The sequence below is a fragment of the Salmo salar genome, chromosome 16, assembly GCF_965601325.2.
Source record: "Salmo salar chromosome 16, fSalSal1, whole genome shotgun sequence".
Classification (NCBI taxonomy): Eukaryota; Metazoa; Chordata; class Actinopteri; order Salmoniformes; family Salmonidae; genus Salmo; species Salmo salar.
The window spans coordinates 60,384,587-60,406,063 of record NC_138306.1 but is presented as its reverse complement, the minus strand read 5'-3'; the positions used below and the strand labels follow the sequence as shown (position 1 = coordinate 60,406,063).

At 48.9% G+C, this 21,477-nt stretch overlaps 1 protein-coding gene across 1 annotated transcript in view; it reads left to right on the top strand.

Annotated features, from left to right (window-relative positions):
- slc9a7 (solute carrier family 9 member 7) overlaps positions 1-21,477 on the top strand; it is a 140,299-nt gene that overhangs the window by 35,830 nt on the left and 82,992 nt on the right. The window contains exons 11-12 of the mRNA XM_045697509.2: positions 8,896-9,007; positions 17,960-18,113. Coding sequence (XP_045553465.1) covers positions 8,896-9,007; positions 17,960-18,113 — 266 coding nt within the window. The remainder of the gene's footprint in view (positions 1-8,895; positions 9,008-17,959; positions 18,114-21,477) is intronic.

The window sequence follows — 21,477 nt, the reverse complement described above, 5'->3', positions numbered from 1 at the left end:
TAACTGCCTAGTAACGGGGCTACAGAGTAACTACCTAGTAACAGGGCTACAGAGTAACTGCCTAGTAACGGGGCTACAGAGTAACTACCTAGTAACGGGGCTACAGAGTAACTGCCTAGTAACAGGGCTACAGAGTAACAGGGCTACAGAGTAACTACCTAGTAACAGGGCTACAGAGTAACTACCTAGTAACAGGGCTACAGAGTAACTACCTAGTAACAGGGCTACAGAGTAACTGCCTAGTAACAGGGCTACAGAGTAACTGCCTAGTAACGGGGCTACAGAGTAACTACCTAGTAACAGGGCTACAGAGTAACTACCTAGTAACAGGGCTACAGAGTAACTGCCTAGTAACAGTGCTACAGAGTAACTGCCTAGTAACAGGGCTACAGAGTAACTACCTAGTAACAGGGCTACAGAGTAACTGCCTAGTAACGGGGCTACAGAGTAACAGGGCTACAGAGTAACTGCCTAGTAACGGGGTTACAGAGTAACTACCTAGTAACAGGGCTACAGAGTAACTGCCTAGTAACGGGGCTACAGAGTAACTACCTAGTAACGGGGCTACAGAGTAACTGCCTAGTAACGGGGCTACAGAGTAACTGCCTAGTAACCGGGCTACAGAGTAACAGGGCTACAGAGTAACTACCTAGTAACAGGGCTACAGAGTAACTGCCTAGTAACGGGGCTACAGAGTAACAGGGCTACAGAGTAACTGCCTAGTAACGGGGTTACAGAGTAACTACCTAGTAACAGGGCTACAGAGTAACTGCCTAGTAACGGGGCTACAGAGTAACTACCTAGTAACGGGGCTACAGAGTAACTGCCTAGTAACGGGGCTACAGAGTAACTGCCTAGTAACGGGGCTACAGAGTAACTGCCTAGTAACGGGGCTACAGAGTAACTGCCTAGTAACGGGGCTACAGAGTAACTGCCTAGTAACGGGGCTACAGAGTAACTGCCTAGTAACGGGGCTACAGAGTAACTGCCTAGTAACGGGGTTACAGAGTAACTGCCTAGTAACGGGGCTACAGAGTAACTGCCTAGTAACGGGGCTACAGAGTAACTGCCTAGTAACGGGGTTACAGAGTAACTGCCTAGTAACGGGGCTACAGAGTAACTGCCTAGTAACGGGGCTACAGAGTAACTGCCTAGTAACGGGGCTACAGAGTAACTGCCTAGTAACAGGGCTACAGAGTAACTGCCTAGTAACGGGGCTACAGAGTAACTACCTAGTAACAGGGTTACAGAGTAACTGCCTAGTAACGGGGTTACAGAGTAACTACCTAGTAACAGGGCTACAGAGTAACTACCTAGTAACAGGGCTACAGAGTAACTGCCTAGTAACGGGGCTACAGAGTAACTACCTAGTAACAGGGCCACAGAGTAACTGCCTAGTAACGGGGCTACAGAGTAACTACCTAGTAACGGGGCTACAGAGTAACTGCCTAGTAACAGGGCTACAGAGTAACAGGGCTACAGAGTAACTACCTAGTAACAGGGCTACAGAGTAACTACCTAGTAACAGGGCTACAGAGTAACTACCTAGTAACAGGGCTACAGAGTAACTACCTAGTAACAGGGCTACAGAGTAACTGCCTAGTAACGGGGCTACAGAGTAACTACCTAGTAACAGGGCTACAGAGTAACTACCTAGTAACAGGGCTACAGAGTAACTACCTAGTAACAGGGCTACAGAGTAACTGCCTAGTAACAGGGCTACAGAGTAACTACCTAGTAACAGGGCTACAGAGTAACTGCCTAGTAACGGGGCTACAGAGTAACAGGGCTACAGAGTAACTGCCTAGTAACGGGGTTACAGAGTAACTACCTAGTAACAGGGCTACAGAGTAACTGCCTAGTAACGGGACTACAGAGTAACTACCTAGTAACGGGGCTACAGAGTAACTGCCTAGTAACGGGGCTACAGAGTAACTGCCTAGTAACGGGGCTACAGAGTAACTGCCTAGTAACGGGGCTACAGAGTAACTGCCTAGTAACGGGGCTACAGAGTAACTGCCTAGTAACGGGGCTACAGAGTAACTACCTAGTAACGGGGCTACAGAGTAACTACCTAGTAACGGGGCTACAGAGTAACTACCTAGTAACAGGGCTACAGAGTAACTGCCTAGTAACAGGGCTACAGAGTAACTACCTAGTAACAGGGCTACAGAGTAACTGCCTAGTAACAGGGCTACAGAGTAACTGCCTAGTAACGGGGCGACAGAGTAACTGCCTAGTAACAGGGCTACAGAGTAACTGCCTAGTAACGGGGCGACAGAGTAACTGCCTAGTAACGGGGCTACAGAGTAACTGCCTAGTAACGGGGCTACAGAGTAACTGCCTAGTAACGGGGCTACAGAGTAACTGCCTAGTAACGGGGCTACAGAGTAACTGCCTAGTAACGGGGCTACAGAGTAACTGCCTAGTAACGGGGCTACAGAGTAACTGCCTAGTAACGGGGCTACAGAGTAACTGCCTAGTAACGGGGCTACAGAGTAACTGCCTAGTAACGGGGCTACAGAGTAACTGCCTAGTAACGGGGCTACAGAGTAACTGCCTAGTAACGGGGCTACAGAGTAACTGCCTAGTAACGGGGCTACAGAGTAACTGCCTAGTAACGGGGCTACAGAGTAACTGCCTAGTAACGGGGCTACAGAGTAACTGCCTAGTAACGGGGCTACAGAGTAACTGCCTAGTAACGGGGCTACAGAGTAACTGCCTAGTAACGGGGCTACAGAGTAACTGCCTAGTAACAGGGCTACAGAGTAACTGCCTAGTAACGGGGCTACAGAGTAACTACCTAGTAACAGGGTTACAGAGTAACTGCCTAGTAACGGGGTTACAGAGTAACTACCTAGTAACAGGGCTACAGAGTAACTACCTAGTAACAGGGCTACAGAGTAACTGCCTAGTAACGGGGCTACAGAGTAACTACCTAGTAACAGGGCTACAGAGTAACTGCCTAGTAACGGGGCTACAGAGTAACTACCTAGTAACGGGGCTACAGAGTAACTGCCTAGTAACAGGGCTACAGAGTAACAGGGCTACAGAGTAACTACCTAGTAACAGGGCTACAGAGTAACTACCTAGTAACAGGGCTACAGAGTAACTACCTAGTAACAGGGCTACAGAGTAACTACCTAGTAACAGGGCTACAGAGTAACTGCCTAGTAACGGGGCTACAGAGTAACTACCTAGTAACAGGGCTACAGAGTAACTACCTAGTAACAGGGCTACAGAGTAACTGCCTAGTAACAGTGCTACAGAGTAACTGCCTAGTAACAGGGCTACAGAGTAACTACCTAGTAACAGGGCTACAGAGTAACTGCCTAGTAACGGGGCTACAGAGTAACAGGGCTACAGAGTAACTGCCTAGTAACGGGGTTACAGAGTAACTACCTAGTAACAGGGCTACAGAGTAACTGCCTAGTAACGGGGCTACAGAGTAACTACCTAGTAACGGGGCTACAGAGTAACTGCCTAGTAACGGGGCTACAGAGTAACTGCCTAGTAACCGGGCTACAGAGTAACAGGGCTACAGAGTAACTACCTAGTAACAGGGCTACAGAGTAACTGCCTAGTAACGGGGCTACAGAGTAACAGGGCTACAGAGTAACTGCCTAGTAACGGGGTTACAGAGTAACTACCTAGTAACAGGGCTACAGAGTAACTGCCTAGTAACGGGGCTACAGAGTAACTACCTAGTAACGGGGCTACAGAGTAACTGCCTAGTAACGGGGCTACAGAGTAACTGCCTAGTAACGGGGCTACAGAGTAACTGCCTAGTAACGGGGCTACAGAGTAACTGCCTAGTAACGGGGCTACAGAGTAACTGCCTAGTAACGGGGCTACAGAGTAACTGCCTAGTAACGGGGCTACAGAGTAACTGCCTAGTAACAGGGTTACAGAGTAACTACCTAGTAACAGGGCTACAGAGTAACTGCCTAGTAACGGGGCTACAGAGTAACTACCTAGTAACGGGGCTACAGAGTAACTGCCTAGTAACGGGGCTACAGAGTAACTGCCTAGTAACGGGGCTACAGAGTAACAGGGCTACAGAGTAACTACCTAGTAACAGGGCTACAGAGTAACTGCCTAGTAACGGGGCTACAGAGTAACAGGGCTACAGAGTAACTGCCTAGTAACGGGGTTACAGAGTAACTACCTAGTAACAGGGCTACAGAGTAACTGCCTAGTAACGGGGCTACAGAGTAACTACCTAGTAACGGGGCTACAGAGTAACTGCCTAGTAACGGGGCTACAGAGTAACTGCCTAGTAACGGGGCTACAGAGTAACAGGGCTACAGAGTAACTACCTAGTAACAGGGCTACAGAGTAACTGCCTAGTAACGGGGCTACAGAGTAACAGGGCTACAGAGTAACTGCCTAGTAACGGGGTTACAGAGTAACTACCTAGTAACAGGGCTACAGAGTAACTACCTAGTAACGGGGCTACAGAGTAACTGCCTAGTAACGGGGCTACAGAGTAACTGCCTAGTAACGGGGCTACAGAGTAACAGGGCTACAGAGTAACTACCTAGTAACAGGGCTACAGAGTAACTGCCTAGTAACGGGGCTACAGAGTAACAGGGCTACAGAGTAACTGCCTAGTAACGGGGTTACAGAGTAACTACCTAGTAACAGGGCTACAGAGTAACTGCCTAGTAACGGGGCTACAGAGTAACTACCTAGTAACGGGGCTACAGAGTAACTGCCTAGTAACGGGGCTACAGAGTAACTGCCTAGTAACTGGGCTACAGAGTAACAGGGCTACAGAGTAACTACCTAGTAACAGGGCTACAGAGTAACTGCCTAGTAACGGGGCTACAGAGTAACAGGGCTACAGAGTAACTGCCTAGTAACGGGGTTACAGAGTAACTACCTAGTAACAGGGCTACAGAGTAACTGCCTAGTAACGGGGCTACAGAGTAACTACCTAGTAACGGGGCTACAGAGTAACTGCCTAGTAACGGGGCTACAGAGTAACTGCCTAGTAACGGGGCTACAGAGTAACTGCCTAGTAACGGGGCTACAGAGTAACTGCCTAGTAACGGGGCTACAGAGTAACTGCCTAGTAACGGGGCTACAGAGTAACTGCCTAGTAACGGGGCTACAGAGTAACTGCCTAGTAACAGGGTTACAGAGTAACTACCTAGTAACAGGGCTACAGAGTAACTGCCTAGTAACGGGGCTACAGAGTAACTACCTAGTAACGGGGCTACAGAGTAACTGCCTAGTAACGGGGCTACAGAGTAACTGCCTAGTAACGGGGCTACAGAGTAACAGGGCTACAGAGTAACTACCTAGTAACAGGGCTACAGAGTAACTGCCTAGTAACGGGGCTACAGAGTAACAGGGCTACAGAGTAACTGCCTAGTAACGGGGTTACAGAGTAACTACCTAGTAACAGGGCTACAGAGTAACTACCTAGTAACAGGGCTACAGAGTAACTGCCTAGTAACGGGGCTACAGAGTAACAGGGCTACAGAGTAACTGCCTAGTAACGGGGTTACAGAGTAACTACCTAGTAACAGGGCTACAGAGTAACTGCCTAGTAACGGGGCTACAGAGTAACTACCTAGTAACGGGGCTACAGAGTAACTACCTAGTAACGGGGCTACAGAGTAACTGCCTAGTAACGGGGCTACAGAGTAACTGCCTAGTAACGGGGCTACAGAGTAACTGCCTAGTAACGGGGCTACAGAGTAACTGCCTAGTAACAGGGCTACAGAGTAACTGCCTAGTAACAGGGCTACAGAGTAACTACCTAGTAACAGGGCTACAGAGTAACTGCCTAGTAACAGGGCTACAGAGTAACTGCCTAGTAACAGGGCTACAGAGTAACTGCCTAGTAACGGGGCTACAGAGTAACTACCTAGTAACAGGGTACCTAGTAACAGGGCTACAGAGTAACTACCTAGTAACGGGGCTACAGAGTAACTGCCTAGTAACGGGGCTACAGAGTAACTACCTAGTAACGGGGCTACAGAGTAACTGCCTAGTAACGGGGCTACAGAGTAACTGCCTAGTAACAGGGCTACAGAGTAACTGCCTAGTAACAGGGCTACAGAGTAACTGCCTAGTAACAGGGCTACAGAGTAACTGCCTAGTAACAGGGCTACAGAGTAACTGCCTAGTAACAGGGCTACAGAGTAACTGCCTAGTAACAGGGCTACAGAGTAACTGCCTAGTAACAGGGCTACAGAGTAACTACCTAGTAACAGGGCTACAGAGTAACTACCTAGTAACGGGGCTACAGAGTAACTGCCTAGTAACGGGGCTACAGAGTAACTGCCTAGTAACAGGGCTACAGAGTAACTGCCTAGTAACAGGGCTACAGAGTAACTACCTAGTAACGGGGCTACAGAGTAACTGCCTAGTAACGGGGCTACAGAGTAACTACCTAGTAACGGGGCTACAGAGTAACTACCTAGTAACGGGGCTACAGAGTAACTACCTAGTAACAGGGCTACAGAGTAACTGCCTAGTAACAGGGCTACAGAGTAACTACCTAGTAACAGGGCTACAGAGTAACTGCCTAGTAACGGGGCTACAGAGTAACTGCCTAGTAACGGGGCTACAGAGTAACTGCCTAGTAACAGGGCTACAGAGTAACTACCTAGTAACGGGGCTACAGAGTAACTACCTAGTAACAGGGCTACAGAGTAACTGCCTAGTAACAGGGCTACAGAGTAACTACCTAGTAACAGGGCTACAGAGTAACTACCTAGTAACAGGGCTACAGAGTAACTGCCTAGTAACGGGGCTACAGAGTAACTGCCTAGTAACGGGGTTACAGAGTAACTGCCTAGTAACGGGGCTACAGAGTAACTGCCTAGTAACGGGGCTACAGAGTAACTGCCTAGTAACGGGGCTACAGAGTAACTGCCTAGTAACAGGGCTACAGAGTAACTGCCTAGTAACAGGGCTACAGAGTAACTGCCTAGTAATGGGGCTACAGAGTAACTGCCTAGTAACGGGGCTACAGAGTAACTGCCTAGTAACAGGGCTACAGAGTAACTGCCTAGTAACAGGGCTACAGAGTAACTGCCTAGTAACAGGGCTACACGGAGAAACTGTGCAGTCGAGTTGCTTGCTAACGTTAGTTGCTGGGGGTTGTTACACAAAACACTTCAGACACAATTAGCTTGTTACCTTCAACCAGAGTTGCAACAAAGTTGTCCAATGTCTAACGCTAGCCTAGTCATCAACAGTCATGACTGGTTTAACGTTACCTCAGAATCCGAAAATCTACCCCTAAACTTTGTTTCAACAAGTCAAAATACGTTTCTATCTACTCCTCAGATACCCTAAAATGTAATGAAACTATAATATTTCTTACGGAAAGAAGTATGTTCAATAGGAAAACGATTTTACCAGGTGCATAATGTCTTCATGTCGCGCCCAAACATGAATTTCCAAGACTGTGTCCTTCTGCTACAACTGATATTTCTTATTCGTTTTTGAAGTTACAAGCCTGAAACCTTGAACACAGACTGCTGACACCCTGTGGAAGACATAGGAATTGCATCCAGGGAGCTAATTTTCAGTATGACCTTACACTTGCCATTCTAAGAGGATGGTCTCTCTCAAAAAAATTCTGTTTGGGTTTTCTTTGCATTTTCTCCTACCACATCTATTGTGTTATACTCTCGTACATTATTTTAACATTTCTACAAACTTCAAAGTGTTTTCTTTCCAATGGTACCAATTATATGTATATCCTGGCTTCAGGGCCTGAGCTACAGGCAGTTTACTTTGGGCACGTCATTCAGACAGGAAATGGAGAAAAAGGGGGCCTAGCCCTAAGAAGCCACTTCTTACATCATTTAGCAGACGCTCTTATCCAGAGAGACTTACAGTAGTGAATGCATACATTTAATTTCATGCATTTATTTATACATATATATATATATTTATTTTATTTTTTGTACTGGCCCCCCGTGGGAATCGAACCCACAACCCTGACGTCGCACACACCATGCTGGCGTTGCAAACACCATGCTCTACCAACTGAGCCACAGGGAAGACTTCTTCGAAAGTTGTGGGTCATTGGGCTGCCGATGGTAGCTTACAGAGGGATTTGTTTTGGAGCCAATTCCTACAGCCTGGTTTAGTGTTTGTTGCACCTGACGGGACTGTTTGGAGTCGTTTGTTTTTTGTATACAGTTAATGTTTGAATTATTACATTTTGTTGCCATCTTCGTTGTCCTAACCTCACTCTCTCTTTCGATTCGCTCTCCGTGTGAAAACTCAATACCACAGACACTTTACCGTTTCCTGCCAGTGACGCACTGGCCTCAGTCGTTACTACGGCAATTTAAAATGGAGCTGACCATAGTTCAAATATACCTCGTTGATGATCAAAATACTAAATACAGAGATGTTTTTATGTTAAATGCACATGTTTAGTATTAGTGGATTGAATACATCTCTTTGTTTAGCTTTACTTACTAAAGGGTTTCCATTCCCCTTTAAGAGTGGATAATGTTTCCATTCCCCTTTAAGAGTGGATAGTGTTTCCATTCCCCTTTAAGAGTGGATAGTGTTTCCATTCCCCTTTAAGAGTGGATAGTGTTTCCATTCCCCTTTAAGAGTGGATAGTGTTTCCATTCCCCTTTAAGAGTGGATAGTGTTTCCATTCCCCTTTAAGAGTGGATAGTGTTTCCATTCCCCTTTAAGAGTGGATAGTGTTTCCATTCCCCTTTAAGAGTGGATAGTGTTTCCATTCCCCTTTAAGAGTGGATAGTGTTTCCATTCCCCTTTAAGAGTGGATAGTTCACTGTCAGTGGTGATAGGGTCAAGGTAAACAGGGCTGTTCTTCACATTGTGGCAGAGTTTATATCCTTTCTGTATAGCGACTTCTATCCTCAACACTGTCCCGTCCATCAGCTGGCCATCTTCATAGGCCGCGCCGCCAACATCTACCCTCTCTCCTTCCTGCTCAACCTGGGACGAAGAAACAAGATCAGGGGCAACTTACAGCACATGATGATGTTTGCAGGTACAGACCAGTGGTGTCTGTGGTATAGACCAGTGGTGTCTGTGGTACAGACCAGTGGTGTCTGGTACAGACCAGTGGTGTCTGTGGTATAGACCAGTGATGTCTGTGGTATAGACCAGTGGTGTCTGTGGTATAGACCAGTGATGTCTGGTACAGACCAGTGGTGTCTGTGGTATAGACCAGTGGTGTCTGTGGTATAGACCAGTGGTGTCTGTGGTATAGACCAGTGGTGTCTGTGGTATAGACCAGTGGTGTCTGTGGTACAGACCAGTGATGTCTGTTGTATAGACCAGTGGTGTCTGTGGTACAGACCAGTGGTGTCTGTGGTATAGACCAGTGGTGTCTGTGGTATAGACCAGTGGTGTCTGTGGTACAGACCAGTGATGTCTGTTGTATAGACCAGTGGTGTCTGTGGTATAGACCAGTGGTGTCTGTTGTATAGACCAGTGATGTCTGTGGTACAGACCAGTGGTGTCTGTGGTACAGACCAGTGGTGTCTGTGGTACAGACCAGTGGTGTCTGTGGTATAGACCAGTGATGTCTGTGGTATAGACCAGTGATGTCTGTGGTATAGACCAGTGATGTCTGTGGTACAGACCAGTGGTGTCTGTGGTACAGACCAGTGGTGTCTGTGGTATAGACCAGTGATGTCTGTGGTATAGACCAGTGATGTCTGTGGTATAGACCAGTGATGTCTGTGGTATAGACCAGTGGTGTCTGTGGTACAGACCAGTGATGTCTGTGGTATAGACCAGTGATGTCTGTGGTATAGACCAGTGGTGTCTGTGGTATAGACCAGTGATGTCTGTGGTACAGACCAGTGGTGTCTGTGGTATAGACCAGTGGTGTCTGGTACAGACCAGTGATGTCTGTGGTATAGACCAGTGATGTCTGTGGTACAGACCAGTGATGTCTGTGGTACAGACCAGTGGTGTCTGTGGTATAGACCAGTGATGTCTGTGGTATAGACCAGTGATGTCTGTGGTATAGACCAGTGATGTCTGTGGTATAGACCAGTGATGTCTGTGGTATAGACCAGTGGTGTCTGTGGTACAGACCAGTGATGTCTGTGGTATAGACCAGTGATGTCTGTGGTATAGACCAGTGGTGTCTGTGGTATAGACCAGTGATGTCTGTGGTACAGACCAGTGGTGTCTGTGGTATAGACCAGTGGTGTCTGGTACAGACCAGTGATGTCTGTGGTATAGACCAGTGATGTCTGTGGTATAGACCAGTGATGTCTGTGGTATAGACCAGTGGTGTCTGTGGTACAGACCAGTGATGTCTGTGGTACAGACCAGTGATGTCTGTGGTATAGACCAGTGGTGTCTGTGGTATAGACCAGTGATGTCTGTGGTACAGACCAGTGATGTCTGTGGTACAGACCAGTGATGTCTGTGGTATAGACCAGTGTTGTCTGTGGTATAGACCAGTGATGTCTGTGGTATAGACCAGTGGTGTCTGTGGTATAGACCAGTGATGTCTGTGGTACAGACCAGTGGTGTCTTTGGTATAGACCAGTGGTGTCTGTGGTACAGACCAGTGATGTCTGTGGTATAGACCAGTGATGTCTGTGGTACAGACCAGTGATGTCTGTGGTATAGACCAGTGATGTCTGTGGTATAGACCAGTGATGTCTGTGGTATAGACCAGTGATGTCTGTGGTAAAGACCAGTGATGTCTGTGGTATAGACCAGTGATGTCTGTGGTATAGACCAGTGATGTCTGTGGTATAGACCAGTGATGTCTGTGGTACAGACCAGTGATGTCTGTGGTATAGACCAGTGATGTCTGTGGTATAGACCAGTGATGTCTGTGGTATAGACCAGTGATGTCTGTGGTATAGACCAGTGATGTCTGTGGTACAGACCAGTGATGTCTGTGGTACAGACCAGTGATGTCTGTGGTACAGACCAGTGATGTCTGTGGTACAGACCAGTGATGTCTGTGGTATAGACCAGTGATGTCTGTGGTATAGACCAGTGATGTTTGCAGGTACAGACCAGTGATGTCTGTGGTATAGACCAGTGATGTCTGTGGTACAGACCAGTGGTGTCTGTGGTACAGACCAGTGATGTCTGTGGTACAGACCAGTGATGTCTGTGGTATAGACCAGTGGTGTCTGTAGTATAGACCAGTGATGTCTGTGGTACAGACCAGTGATGTCTGTGGTACAGACCAGTGATGTCTGTGGTATAGACCAGTGATGTCTGTGGTATAGACCAGTGATGTTTGCAGGTACAGACCAGTGATGTCTGTGGTATAGACCAGTGATGTCTGTGGTACAGACCAGTGGTGTCTGTGGTACAGACCAGTGATGTCTGTGGTACAGACCAGTGATGTCTGTGGTATAGACCAGTGGTGTCTGTAGTATAGACCAGTGATGTCTGTGGTACAGACCAGTGATGTCTGTGGTACAGACCAGTGATGTCTGTGGTACAGACCAGTGATGTCTGTGGTATAGACCAGTGATGTCTGTGGTATAGACCAGTGGTGTCTGTGGTATAGACCATTGATGTCTGTGGTATAGACCAGTGATGTCTGTGGTATAGACCAGTGATGTCTGTGGTACAGACCAGTGATGTCTGTGGTATAGACCAGTGATGTCTGTGGTATAGACCAGTGATGTCTGTGGTATAGACCAGTGATGTCTGTGGTATAGACCAGTGATGTCTGTGGTACAGACCAGTGATGTCTGTGGTACAGACCAGTGATGTCTGTGGTACAGACCAGTGATGTCTGTGGTATAGACCAGTGATGTCTGTGGTATAGACCAGTGATGTTTGCAGGTACAGACCAGTGATGTCTGTGGTATAGACCAGTGATGTCTGTGGTACAGACCAGTGGTGTCTGTGGTATAGACCAGTGATGTCTGTGGTACAGACCAGTGATGTCTGTGGTATAGACCAGTGATGTCTGTGGTACAGACCAGTGATGTCTGTGGTACAGACCAGTGGTGTCTGTGGTACAGACCAGTGGTGTCTGTGGTACAGACCAGTGATGTCTGTGGTATAGACCAGTGGTGTCTGTGGTATAGACCAGTGGTGTCTGTGGTATAGACCAGTGGTGTCTTTGGTATAGACCAGTGATGTCTGGTACAGACCAGTGGTGTCTGTGGTATAGACCAGTGATGTCTGTGGTATAGACCAGTGATGTCTGTGGTATAGACCAGTGGTGTCTGTGGTACAGACCAGTGATGTCTGTTGTATAGACCAGTGATGTCTGTGGTATAGACCAGTGATGTCTGTTGTATAGACCAGTGATGTCTGTGGTATAGACCAGTGATGTCTGTGGTATAGACCAGTGGTGTCTGTGGTACAGACCAGTGATGTCTGTGGTATAGACCAGTGATGTCTGTGGTATAGACCAGTGATGTCTGTTGTATAGACCAGTGATGTCTGTGGTACAGACCAGTGATGTCTGTGGTACAGACCAGTGATGTCTGTGGTATAGACCAGTGATGTCTGTGGTATAGACCAGTGATGTCTGTGGTACAGACCAGTGATGTCTGTGGTACAGACCAGTGATGTCTGTGGTATAGACCAGTGATGTCTGTGGTACAGACCAGTGATGTCTGGTACAGACCAGTGATGTCTGTGGTACAGACCAGTGATGTCTGTGGTACAGACCAGTGATGTCTGTGGTATACACCAGTGATGTCTGGTAGAGACCAGTGATGTCTGGTACAGACCAGTGATGTCTCTGGTATAGACCAGTGATGTCTGTGGTACAGACCAGTGATGTCTGTGGTACAGACCAGTGATGTCTGGTACAGACCAGTGATGTCTCTGGTACAGACCAGTGATGTCTGGTACAGACCAGTGATGTCTGGTACAGACCAGTGATGTCTGTGGTATAGACCAGTGATGTCTGGTACAGACCAGTGATGTCTGTGGTATAGACCAGTGATGTCTGTTGTATAGATCAGTGATGTCTGGTACAGACCAGTGATGTCTGTGGTATAGACCAGTGATGTCTGTGGTACAGACCAGTGATGTCTGTGGTATAGACCAGTGATGTCTGTGGTATAGACCAGTGATGTCTGGTACAGACCAGTGATGTCTGTGGTATAGACCAGTGATGTCTGTGGTATAGACCAGTGATGTCTGTTGTATAGACCAGTGATGTCTGTGGTATAGACCAGTGATGTCTGTGGTATAGACCAGTGGTGTCTGTGGTACAGACCAGTGATGTCTGTGGTATAGACCAGTGATGTCTGTGGTACAGACCAGTGATGTCTGTGGTACAGACCAGTGATGTCTGTGGTACAGACCAGTGATGTCTGTGGTATAGACCAGTGATGTCTGTGGTATAGACCAGTGATGTCTGTGGTATAGACCAGTGATGTCTGTGGTATAGACCAGTGATGTCTGTGGTAGAGACCAGTGATGTCTGTGGTATAGACCAGTGGTGTCTGTGGTATAGACCAGTGATGTCTGTGGTATAGACCAGTGATGTCTGTGGTATAGACCAGTGATGTCTGTGGTACAGACCAGTGATGTCTGTGGTACAGACCAGTGATGTCTGTGGTATAGACCAGTGATGTCTGTGGTACAGACCAGTGATGTCTGTGGTACAGACCAGTGATGTCTGTGGTACAGACCAGTGATGTCTGTGGTATACACCAGTGATGTCTGGTAGAGACCAGTGATGTCTGGTACAGAGCAGTGATGTCTGTGGTATAGACCAGTGATGTCTGTGGTATAGACCAGTGATGTCTGTGGTACAGACCAGTGATGTCTGTGGTACAGACCAGTGATGTCTGGTACAGACCAGTGATGTCTGTGGTACAGACCAGTGATGTCTGGTACAGACCAGTGATGTCTGGTACAGACCAGTGATGTCAGGTACAGACCAGTGATGTCTGTGGTATAGACCAGTGATGTCTGGTACAGACCAGTGATGTCTGTGGTATAGACCAGTGATGTCTGTGGTATAGACCAGTGATGTCTGGTACAGACCAGTGATGTCTGTGGTACAGACCAGTGATGTCTGTGGTATAGACCAGTGATGTCTGTGGTACAGACCAGTGATATCTGTGGTATAGACCAGTGAGGTAGCAGCTGGACCAGTGGGAGGTATTCTGGTAGCAGCTGGACCAGTGGGAGGTATTCTGGTAGCAGTGGGAGGTATTCTGGTAGCAGCTGGACCAGTGGGCGGTATTCTGGTAGCAGCTGGACCAGTGGGAGGTATTCTGGTAGCAGTGGGAGGTATTCTGGTAGCAGTGGGCGGTATTCTGGTAGCATCTGGACCAGTGGGTGGTATTCTGGTAGCAGCTGGAACAGTGGGCGGTATTCTGGTAGCAGCTGGACCAGTGGGAGGTATTCTGGTAGCAGCTGGACCAGTGGGAGGTGTTCTGGTAGCAGCTGGACCAGTGGGCGGTATTCTGGTAGCAGCTGGACCAGTGGGCGGTAATTCTGGTAGCAGCTGGACCAGTGGGCGGTATTCTGGTAGCAGCTGGACCAGTGGGAGGTATTCTGGTAGCAGTGGGCGGTATTCTGGTAGCAGCTGGACCAGTGGGCGGTATTCTGGTAGCAGCTGGACCAGTGGGAGGTATTCTGGTAGCAGCTGGACCAGTGGGCGGTAATCTGGTAGCAGCTGGACCAGTGGGAGGTATTCTGGTAGCAGCTGGACCAGTGGGAGGTAATCTGGTAGCAGCTGGACCAGTGGGCGGTATGCTGGTAGCAGCTGGACCAGTGGGAGGTATCTGGTAGCAGTGGGAGGTATTCTGGTAGCAGTGGGCGGTATTCTGGTAGCAGCTGGACCAGTGGGCGGTATTCTGGTAGCAGCTGGACCAGTGGGCGGTATTCTGGTAGCAGCTGGACCAGTGGGCGGTATGCTGGTAGCAGCTGGACCAGTGGGCGGTATGCTGGTAGCAGCTGGACCAGTGGGCGGTAATCTGGTAGCATCTGGACCAGTGGGAGGTATTCTGGTAGCAGCTGGACCAGTGGGCGGTGTTCTGGTAGCAGTGGGAGGTATTCTGGTAGCAGCTGGACCAGTGGGAGGTATTCTGGTAGCAGTGGGAGGTATTCTGGTAGCAGCTGGACCAGTGGGCGGTATTCTGGTAGCAGCTAGACCAGTGGGCGGTATTCTGGTAGCAGCTGGACCAGTGGGAGGTATTCTGGTAGCAGCTGGACCAGTGGGCGGTATTCTGGTAGCAGCTGGACCAGTGGGAGGTATTCTGGTTACAGCTGGACCAGTGGGCGGTATTCTGGTAGCAGCTGGACCAGTGGGTGGTATTCTGGTAGCAGCTGGACCAGTGGGAGGTATTCTGGTAGCAGTGGGCGGTATTCTGGTAGCAGCTGTACCAGTGGGAGGTATTCTGGTAGCAGCTGGACCAGTGGGAGGTATTCTGGTACTGGACCAGTGGGCGGTATTCTGGTAGCAGCTGGACCAGTGGGCGGTATGCTGGTAGCAGCTGGACCAGTGGGAGGTATTCTGGTAGCAGTGGGAGGTATTCTGGTAGCAGTGGGCGGTATTCTGGTAGCAGCTGGACCAGTGGGCGGTATTCTGGTAGCAGCTGGACCAGTGGGCGGTATTCTGGTATTAGCTGGACCAGTGGGCGGTAATCTGGTAGCAGCTGGACCAGTGGGAGGTATTCTGGTAGCAGTTGGACCAGTGGGAGGTATTCTGGTAGCAGTGGGAGGTATTCTGGTAGCAGCTGGACCAGTGGGAGGTATTCTGGTAGCAGTTGGACCAGTGGGAGGTATTCTGGTAGCAGCTGGACCAGTGGGCGGTATTCTGGTAGCAGTGGGAGGTATTCTGGTAGCAGCTGGACCAGTGGGAGGTATTCTGGTAGCAGCTGGACCAGTGGGCGGTATTCTGGTAGCAGTGGGCGGTATTCTGGTAGCAGCTGGACCAGTGGGCGGTATTCTGGTAGCAGTGGGAGGTATTCTGGTAGCAGCTGGACCAGTGGGCGGTATTCTGGTAGCAGCTGGACCAGTGGGAGGTATTCTGGTAGCAGCTGGACCAGTGGGAGGTATTCTGGTAGCAGTTGGACCAGGAAAGGCAAACATAAATACAAACTGAAATTAAAACGCTGCAAGAGAATAACATGAAGGATATCTGGGATGGTATGAAGAAGATAACAGGCTACAGCACCAGGGGATAGCTACAGAGTGATGGGGGAAGGGACAGAGCTACAGAGTTAGAACGCTGCAAGAGAATAACAGGAAGGAGATAACAGGTTACAGCACTAGGGGACAGCTACAGAGTTAGAACGCTGCAAGAGAATAACAGGAAGGAGATAACAGGTTACAGCACTAGGGGACAGCTACAGAGTTAGAACGCTGCAAGAGAATAACAGGAAGGAGATAACAGGTTACAGTACCAGGGGACACCTACAGAGTTAGAACCAGTTTCTCAGCAGAGCAACAGCAGGTTGTGGGGAGGTGCTGGACACTGATCTGGGAAGCGCTGAGCCCATGAGCATCTGGGAGGAACATTTGGTGAAGCTGCTGAAGAGGATCAATCCCAGGAAGTCAGTAGGGCCTGATTGGGTTATTAAAGCCAGAGGACAACAGGCTGTCATACTGCAGAATATTTTCAACCTGTCCCTAATATTCACAGATACTCCTACTAATTGGGAAACGTCCTGCATAGTGTCGATTTCAAAGAAAGCAGGAGGGACTGAGCACTGAAAGACGTCACACAAGTCATGAAAACCTTTTGAGTGGGTTTTAATACCTTTTATGAAGAGTCGATGTGGCAGGCTATCTGGATCCTTTGCAATTTGCCTACGGCCCAAAACCTGGTGTTGAAGATGCCCTCCACAGACTATATGAGCACCTGGAGAAGCCTGGCTGTGGTGACAACAAGGTTCGCTGACTTCTCCAGTGCTTTCAGTACCATACAACCCCACCTGCAGGCCCAAAAGATAAAGGACATTCACGTAAACCCACACAAAATCAAATGGATTGTTTACTACCTGACGAATGGAACAGCGTTGGTAAGGCTGGACCAGGAAGTATCAGATCGGATATGTACCAATACGGGGACGGCGCAGGGGATGGTGTTGTCACATTTTTCTGTTTACCTTTTACACAAATGACTTCAAACAAAATGAACTGAGTCACTTAGACATTCACCCACCCACTCCACAGGGCTCTGACACCCACCCACTCCACAGCACTCTGATTTTACTGTGGGTTCCTCTCCAGACGCCACTAGCTAGGTGGTTTTACTGTGGGTTCCCCTCCAGACTCCACTAGCTAGGTGGTTTTACTGTGGGTTCCTCTCCAGACGCCACTAGCTGGGTGGTTTTACTGTGGGTTCCCCTCCAGACGCCACTAGCTAGGTGGTTTTACTGTGGGTTCCCCTCCAGACGCCACTAGCTAGGTGGTTTTACTGTGGGTTCCTCTCCAGACGCCACTAGCTAGGTGGTTTTACTGTGGGTTCCTCTCCAGACGCCACTAGCTAGGTGGTTTTACTGTGGGTTCCTCTCCAGACGCCACTAGCTAGGTGGTTTTACTGTGGGTTCCCCTCCAGACGCCACTAGCTAGGTGGTTTTACTGTGGGTTCCCCTCCAGACGCCACTAGCTAGGTGGTTTTACTGTGGGTTCCTCTCCAGACGCCACTAGCTAGGTGGTTTTACTGTGGGTTCCTCTCCAGACGCCACTAGCTAGGTGGTTTTACTGTGGGTTCCCCTCCAGACGCCACTAGCTAGGTGGTTTTACTGTGGGTTCCCCTCCAGACGCCACTAGCTAGGTGGTTTTACTGTGGGTTCCTCTCCAGACGCCACTAGCTAGGTGGTTTTACTGTGGGTTCCTCTCCAGACGCCACTAGCTGGGTGGTTTTACTGTGGGTTCCTCTCCAGACGCCACTAGCTAGGTGGTTTTACTGTGGGTTCCTCTCCAGACGCCACTAGCTAGGTGCTTTTACTGTGGGTTCCGCTCCAGACGCCACTAGCTAGGTGGTTTTACTGTGATTGTTTTACTGTGTGTTCCCCTCCAGGCCTGCGGGGGGCGATGGCGTTTGCCCTGGCAATCCGGGACACGGCTACCTACGCCCGCCAGATGACGTTCACCACCACCCTCCTCATCGTCTTCTTCACCGTCTGGGTGTTTGGAGGAGGAACCACCCCCATGTTGTCATGGCTACACATTAGGTTAGTTAGATGGCTGGGTGTTTGGAGGACTGTAGTACCACCTGGAGGACTGTAGTACCACCTAGAGGACTGTAGTACCACCTAGAGGACTGTAGTACCTGGCTGTAGTACCGCCTAGAGGCCTGTAGTACCACCTAGAGGACTGTAGTACCACCTAGAGGACTGTAGTACCACCTAGAGGACTGTAGTACCACCTAGTAGACTGTAGTACCACCTAGAGGACTGTTGTACCACCTAGAGGACTGTAGTACCACCTAGAGGACTGTAGTACCACCTAGAGGACTGTAGTACCACCTAGAGGACTGTAGTACCACCTAGAGGACTGTAGTACCACCTAGTAGACTGTAGTACCACCTAGAGGACTGTAGTACCTGGCTGTAGTACCACCTAGAGGCCTGTAGTACCACCTAGAGGACTGTAGTACCACCTAGAGGACTGTAGTACCACCTAGAGGACTGTAGTACCACCTAGAGGACTGTAGTACCACCTAGAGGACTGTAGTACCACCTAGTAGACTGTAGTACCACCTAGAGGACTGTTGTACCACCTAGAGGACTGTAGTACCACCTAGAGGACTGTAGTACCACCTAGAGGACTGTAGTACCACCTAGAGGACTGTAGTACCACCTAGTAGACTGTAGTACCACCTAGAGGACTGTAGTACCTGGCTGTAGTACCACCTAGAGGACTGTAGTACCACCTAGTAGACTGTAGTACCACCTAGAGGATTGTTGTACCACCTAGAGGGCTGTAGTACCACCTAGAGGACTGTAGTAGGGATGTCGGACCAGGTAACTCTACCTGCTGCTAGTAGTAGGGATGTCGGACCAGGTAACTCTACCTGCTGCTAGTAGTAGGGATGTCGGGCCAGGTAACTCTACCTGCTGCTAGTAGTAGGGATGTCGGGCCAGGTAACTCTACCTGCTGCTAGTAGTAGGGATGTCGGACCAGGTAACTCTACCTGCTGCTAGTAGTAGGGATTTCGGGCCAGGTAACTCTACCTGCTGCTAATAGTAGGGATGTCGGGCCAGGTAACTCTACCTGCTGCTAGTAGTAGGGATGTCGGACCAGGTAACTCTACCTGCTGCTAGTAGTAGGGATGTCGGACCAGGTAACTCTACCTGCTGCTAGTAGTAGGGATGTCGGGCCAGCTAACTCTACCTGCTGCTAGTAGTAGGGATGTCGGGCCAGGTAACTCTACCTGCTGCTAGTAGTAGGGATGTCGGGCCAGGTAACTCTACCTGCTGCTAGTAGTAGGGATGTCGGACCAGGTAACTCTACCTGCTGCTAGTAGTAGGGATGTCGGGCCAGGTAACTCTACCTGCTGCTAGTAGTAGGGATGTCGGGCCAGGTAACTCTACCTGCTGCTAGTAGTAGGGATGTCGGGCCAGGTAACTCTACCTGCTGCTCTGTGAATGGACATATTAACTGTGATGTGAAACTCGCTGTTAGAGTGAGTTGTTTAAAGAGCTTAGCTAACATGACTATCTGCCTGTCTGTCATCCAGTATGGTCTGGCCAGGCTCTGGTCCATATTGATCAGAGTAAAGAGGATTATGGGTAGTGATGTGTGTTGGCAGCTGCTCATTTTGAATGACTAATGCTGTCTCTGTGTGGTGTACAGACAGGGTTAATCCACAGTCTCTAAAGCCGAAAGGAGCAATATGGTGAGACTCGCTGGAAGGCACCAAACAGACCAGACCGGGGTTTGGGCTTTAAGAAGTCAATCATTCTCCCTGAGTCATTCTCGAAATCGAAAGGGACGACCTCGATTGGATCCAATGTCTTCAGTAGTTGAACATGTTATTACTCCAACCTTGGAGAAAGTGACAAACCGACACACTTTTTCATGTGTGGACTTTATATCGCCGTGCTTTTTGATTTGAAGGCCTGCAAAATGTGCAGTTCGGCGCGAGACAGCGGTTAGACCAGATTATGTTTCTAGGCATGAGCTTAGCTAGCCAACTTCACCATAACATCTCATGGAGAAGCAGTTTTAGTCTATCTTCATACTGTAATGTGTTTTGGTTCATCTGAGAAGTCTGTAGGGTTAACCTGGTTGACTTAAACCCATCACCGTAGTGGCCAGAGTTGTGCCAAAAGGACTATAAGCATGTGTTTGGAGGAGAGGAGAAGCCAGTCTGTATCAGTGTGTTTGGAGGAGAGGAGAAGCCAGTCTGTATCAGTGTGTTTGGAGGAGAGGAGAAGCCAGTCTGTATCAGTGTGTTTAGAGGAGAGGAGAAGCCAGTCTGTATCAGTGTGTTTGGAGGAGAGGAGAAGCCAGTCTGTATCAGTGTGTTTGGAGGAGAGGAGAAGCCAGTCTGTATCAGTGTGTTTGGAGGAGAGGAGAAGCCAGTCTGTATCAGTGTGTTTAGAGGAGAGGAGAAGCCAGTCTGTATCAGTGTGTTTAGAGGAGAGGAGAAGCCAGTCTGTATCAGTGTGTTTGGAGGAGAAGCCAGTCTGTATCAGTGTGTTTAGAGGAGAGGAGAAGCCAGTCTGTATCAGTGTGTTTGGAGGAGAGGAGAAGCCAGTCTGTATCAGTGTGTTTAGAGGAGAGGAGAAGCCAGTCTGTATCAGTGTGTTTAGAGGAGAGGAGAAGCCAGTCTGTATCAGTGTGTTTAGAGGAGAAGCCAGTCTGTATCAGTGTGTTTAGAGGAGAGGAGAAGCCAGTCTGTATCAGTGTGTTTGGAGGAGAGGAGAAGACAGTCTGTATCAGTGTGTTTAGAGGAGAAGCCAGTCTGTATCAGTGTGTTTAGAGGAGAAGCCAGTCTGTATCAGTGTGTTTAGAGGAGAGGAGAAGCCAGTCTGTATCAGTGTGTTTGGAGGAGAGGAGAAGCCAGTCTGTATCAGTGTGTTTAGAGGAGAGGAGAAGCCAGTCTGTATCAGTGTGTTTGGAGGAGAGGAGAAGCCAGTCTGTATCAGTGTGTTTAGAGGAGAGGAGAAGCCAGTCTGTATCAGTGTGTTTGGAGGAGAGGAGAAGCCAGTCTGTATCAGTGTGTTTGGAAGAGAGGAGAAGCCAGTCTGTATCAGTGTGTTTGGAGGAGAGGAGAAGCCAGTCTGTATCAGTGTGTTTGGAGGAGAGGAGAAGCCAGTCTGTATCAGTGTGTTTAGAGGAGAGGAGAAGCCAGTCTGTATCAGTGTGTTTGGAGGAGAGGAGAAGCCAGTCTGTATCAGTGTGTTTAGAGGATAGTAGAAGCCAGTCTGTATCAGGGTGTTTGGAAGAGAGGAGAAGCCAGTCTGTATCAGTGTGTTTGGAGGAGAGGAGAAGCCAGTCTGTATCAGTGTGTTTGGAGGAGAGGAGAAGCCAGTCTGTATCAGTGTGTTTGGAAGAAAGGAGAAGCCAGTCTGTATCAGTGTGTTTGGAG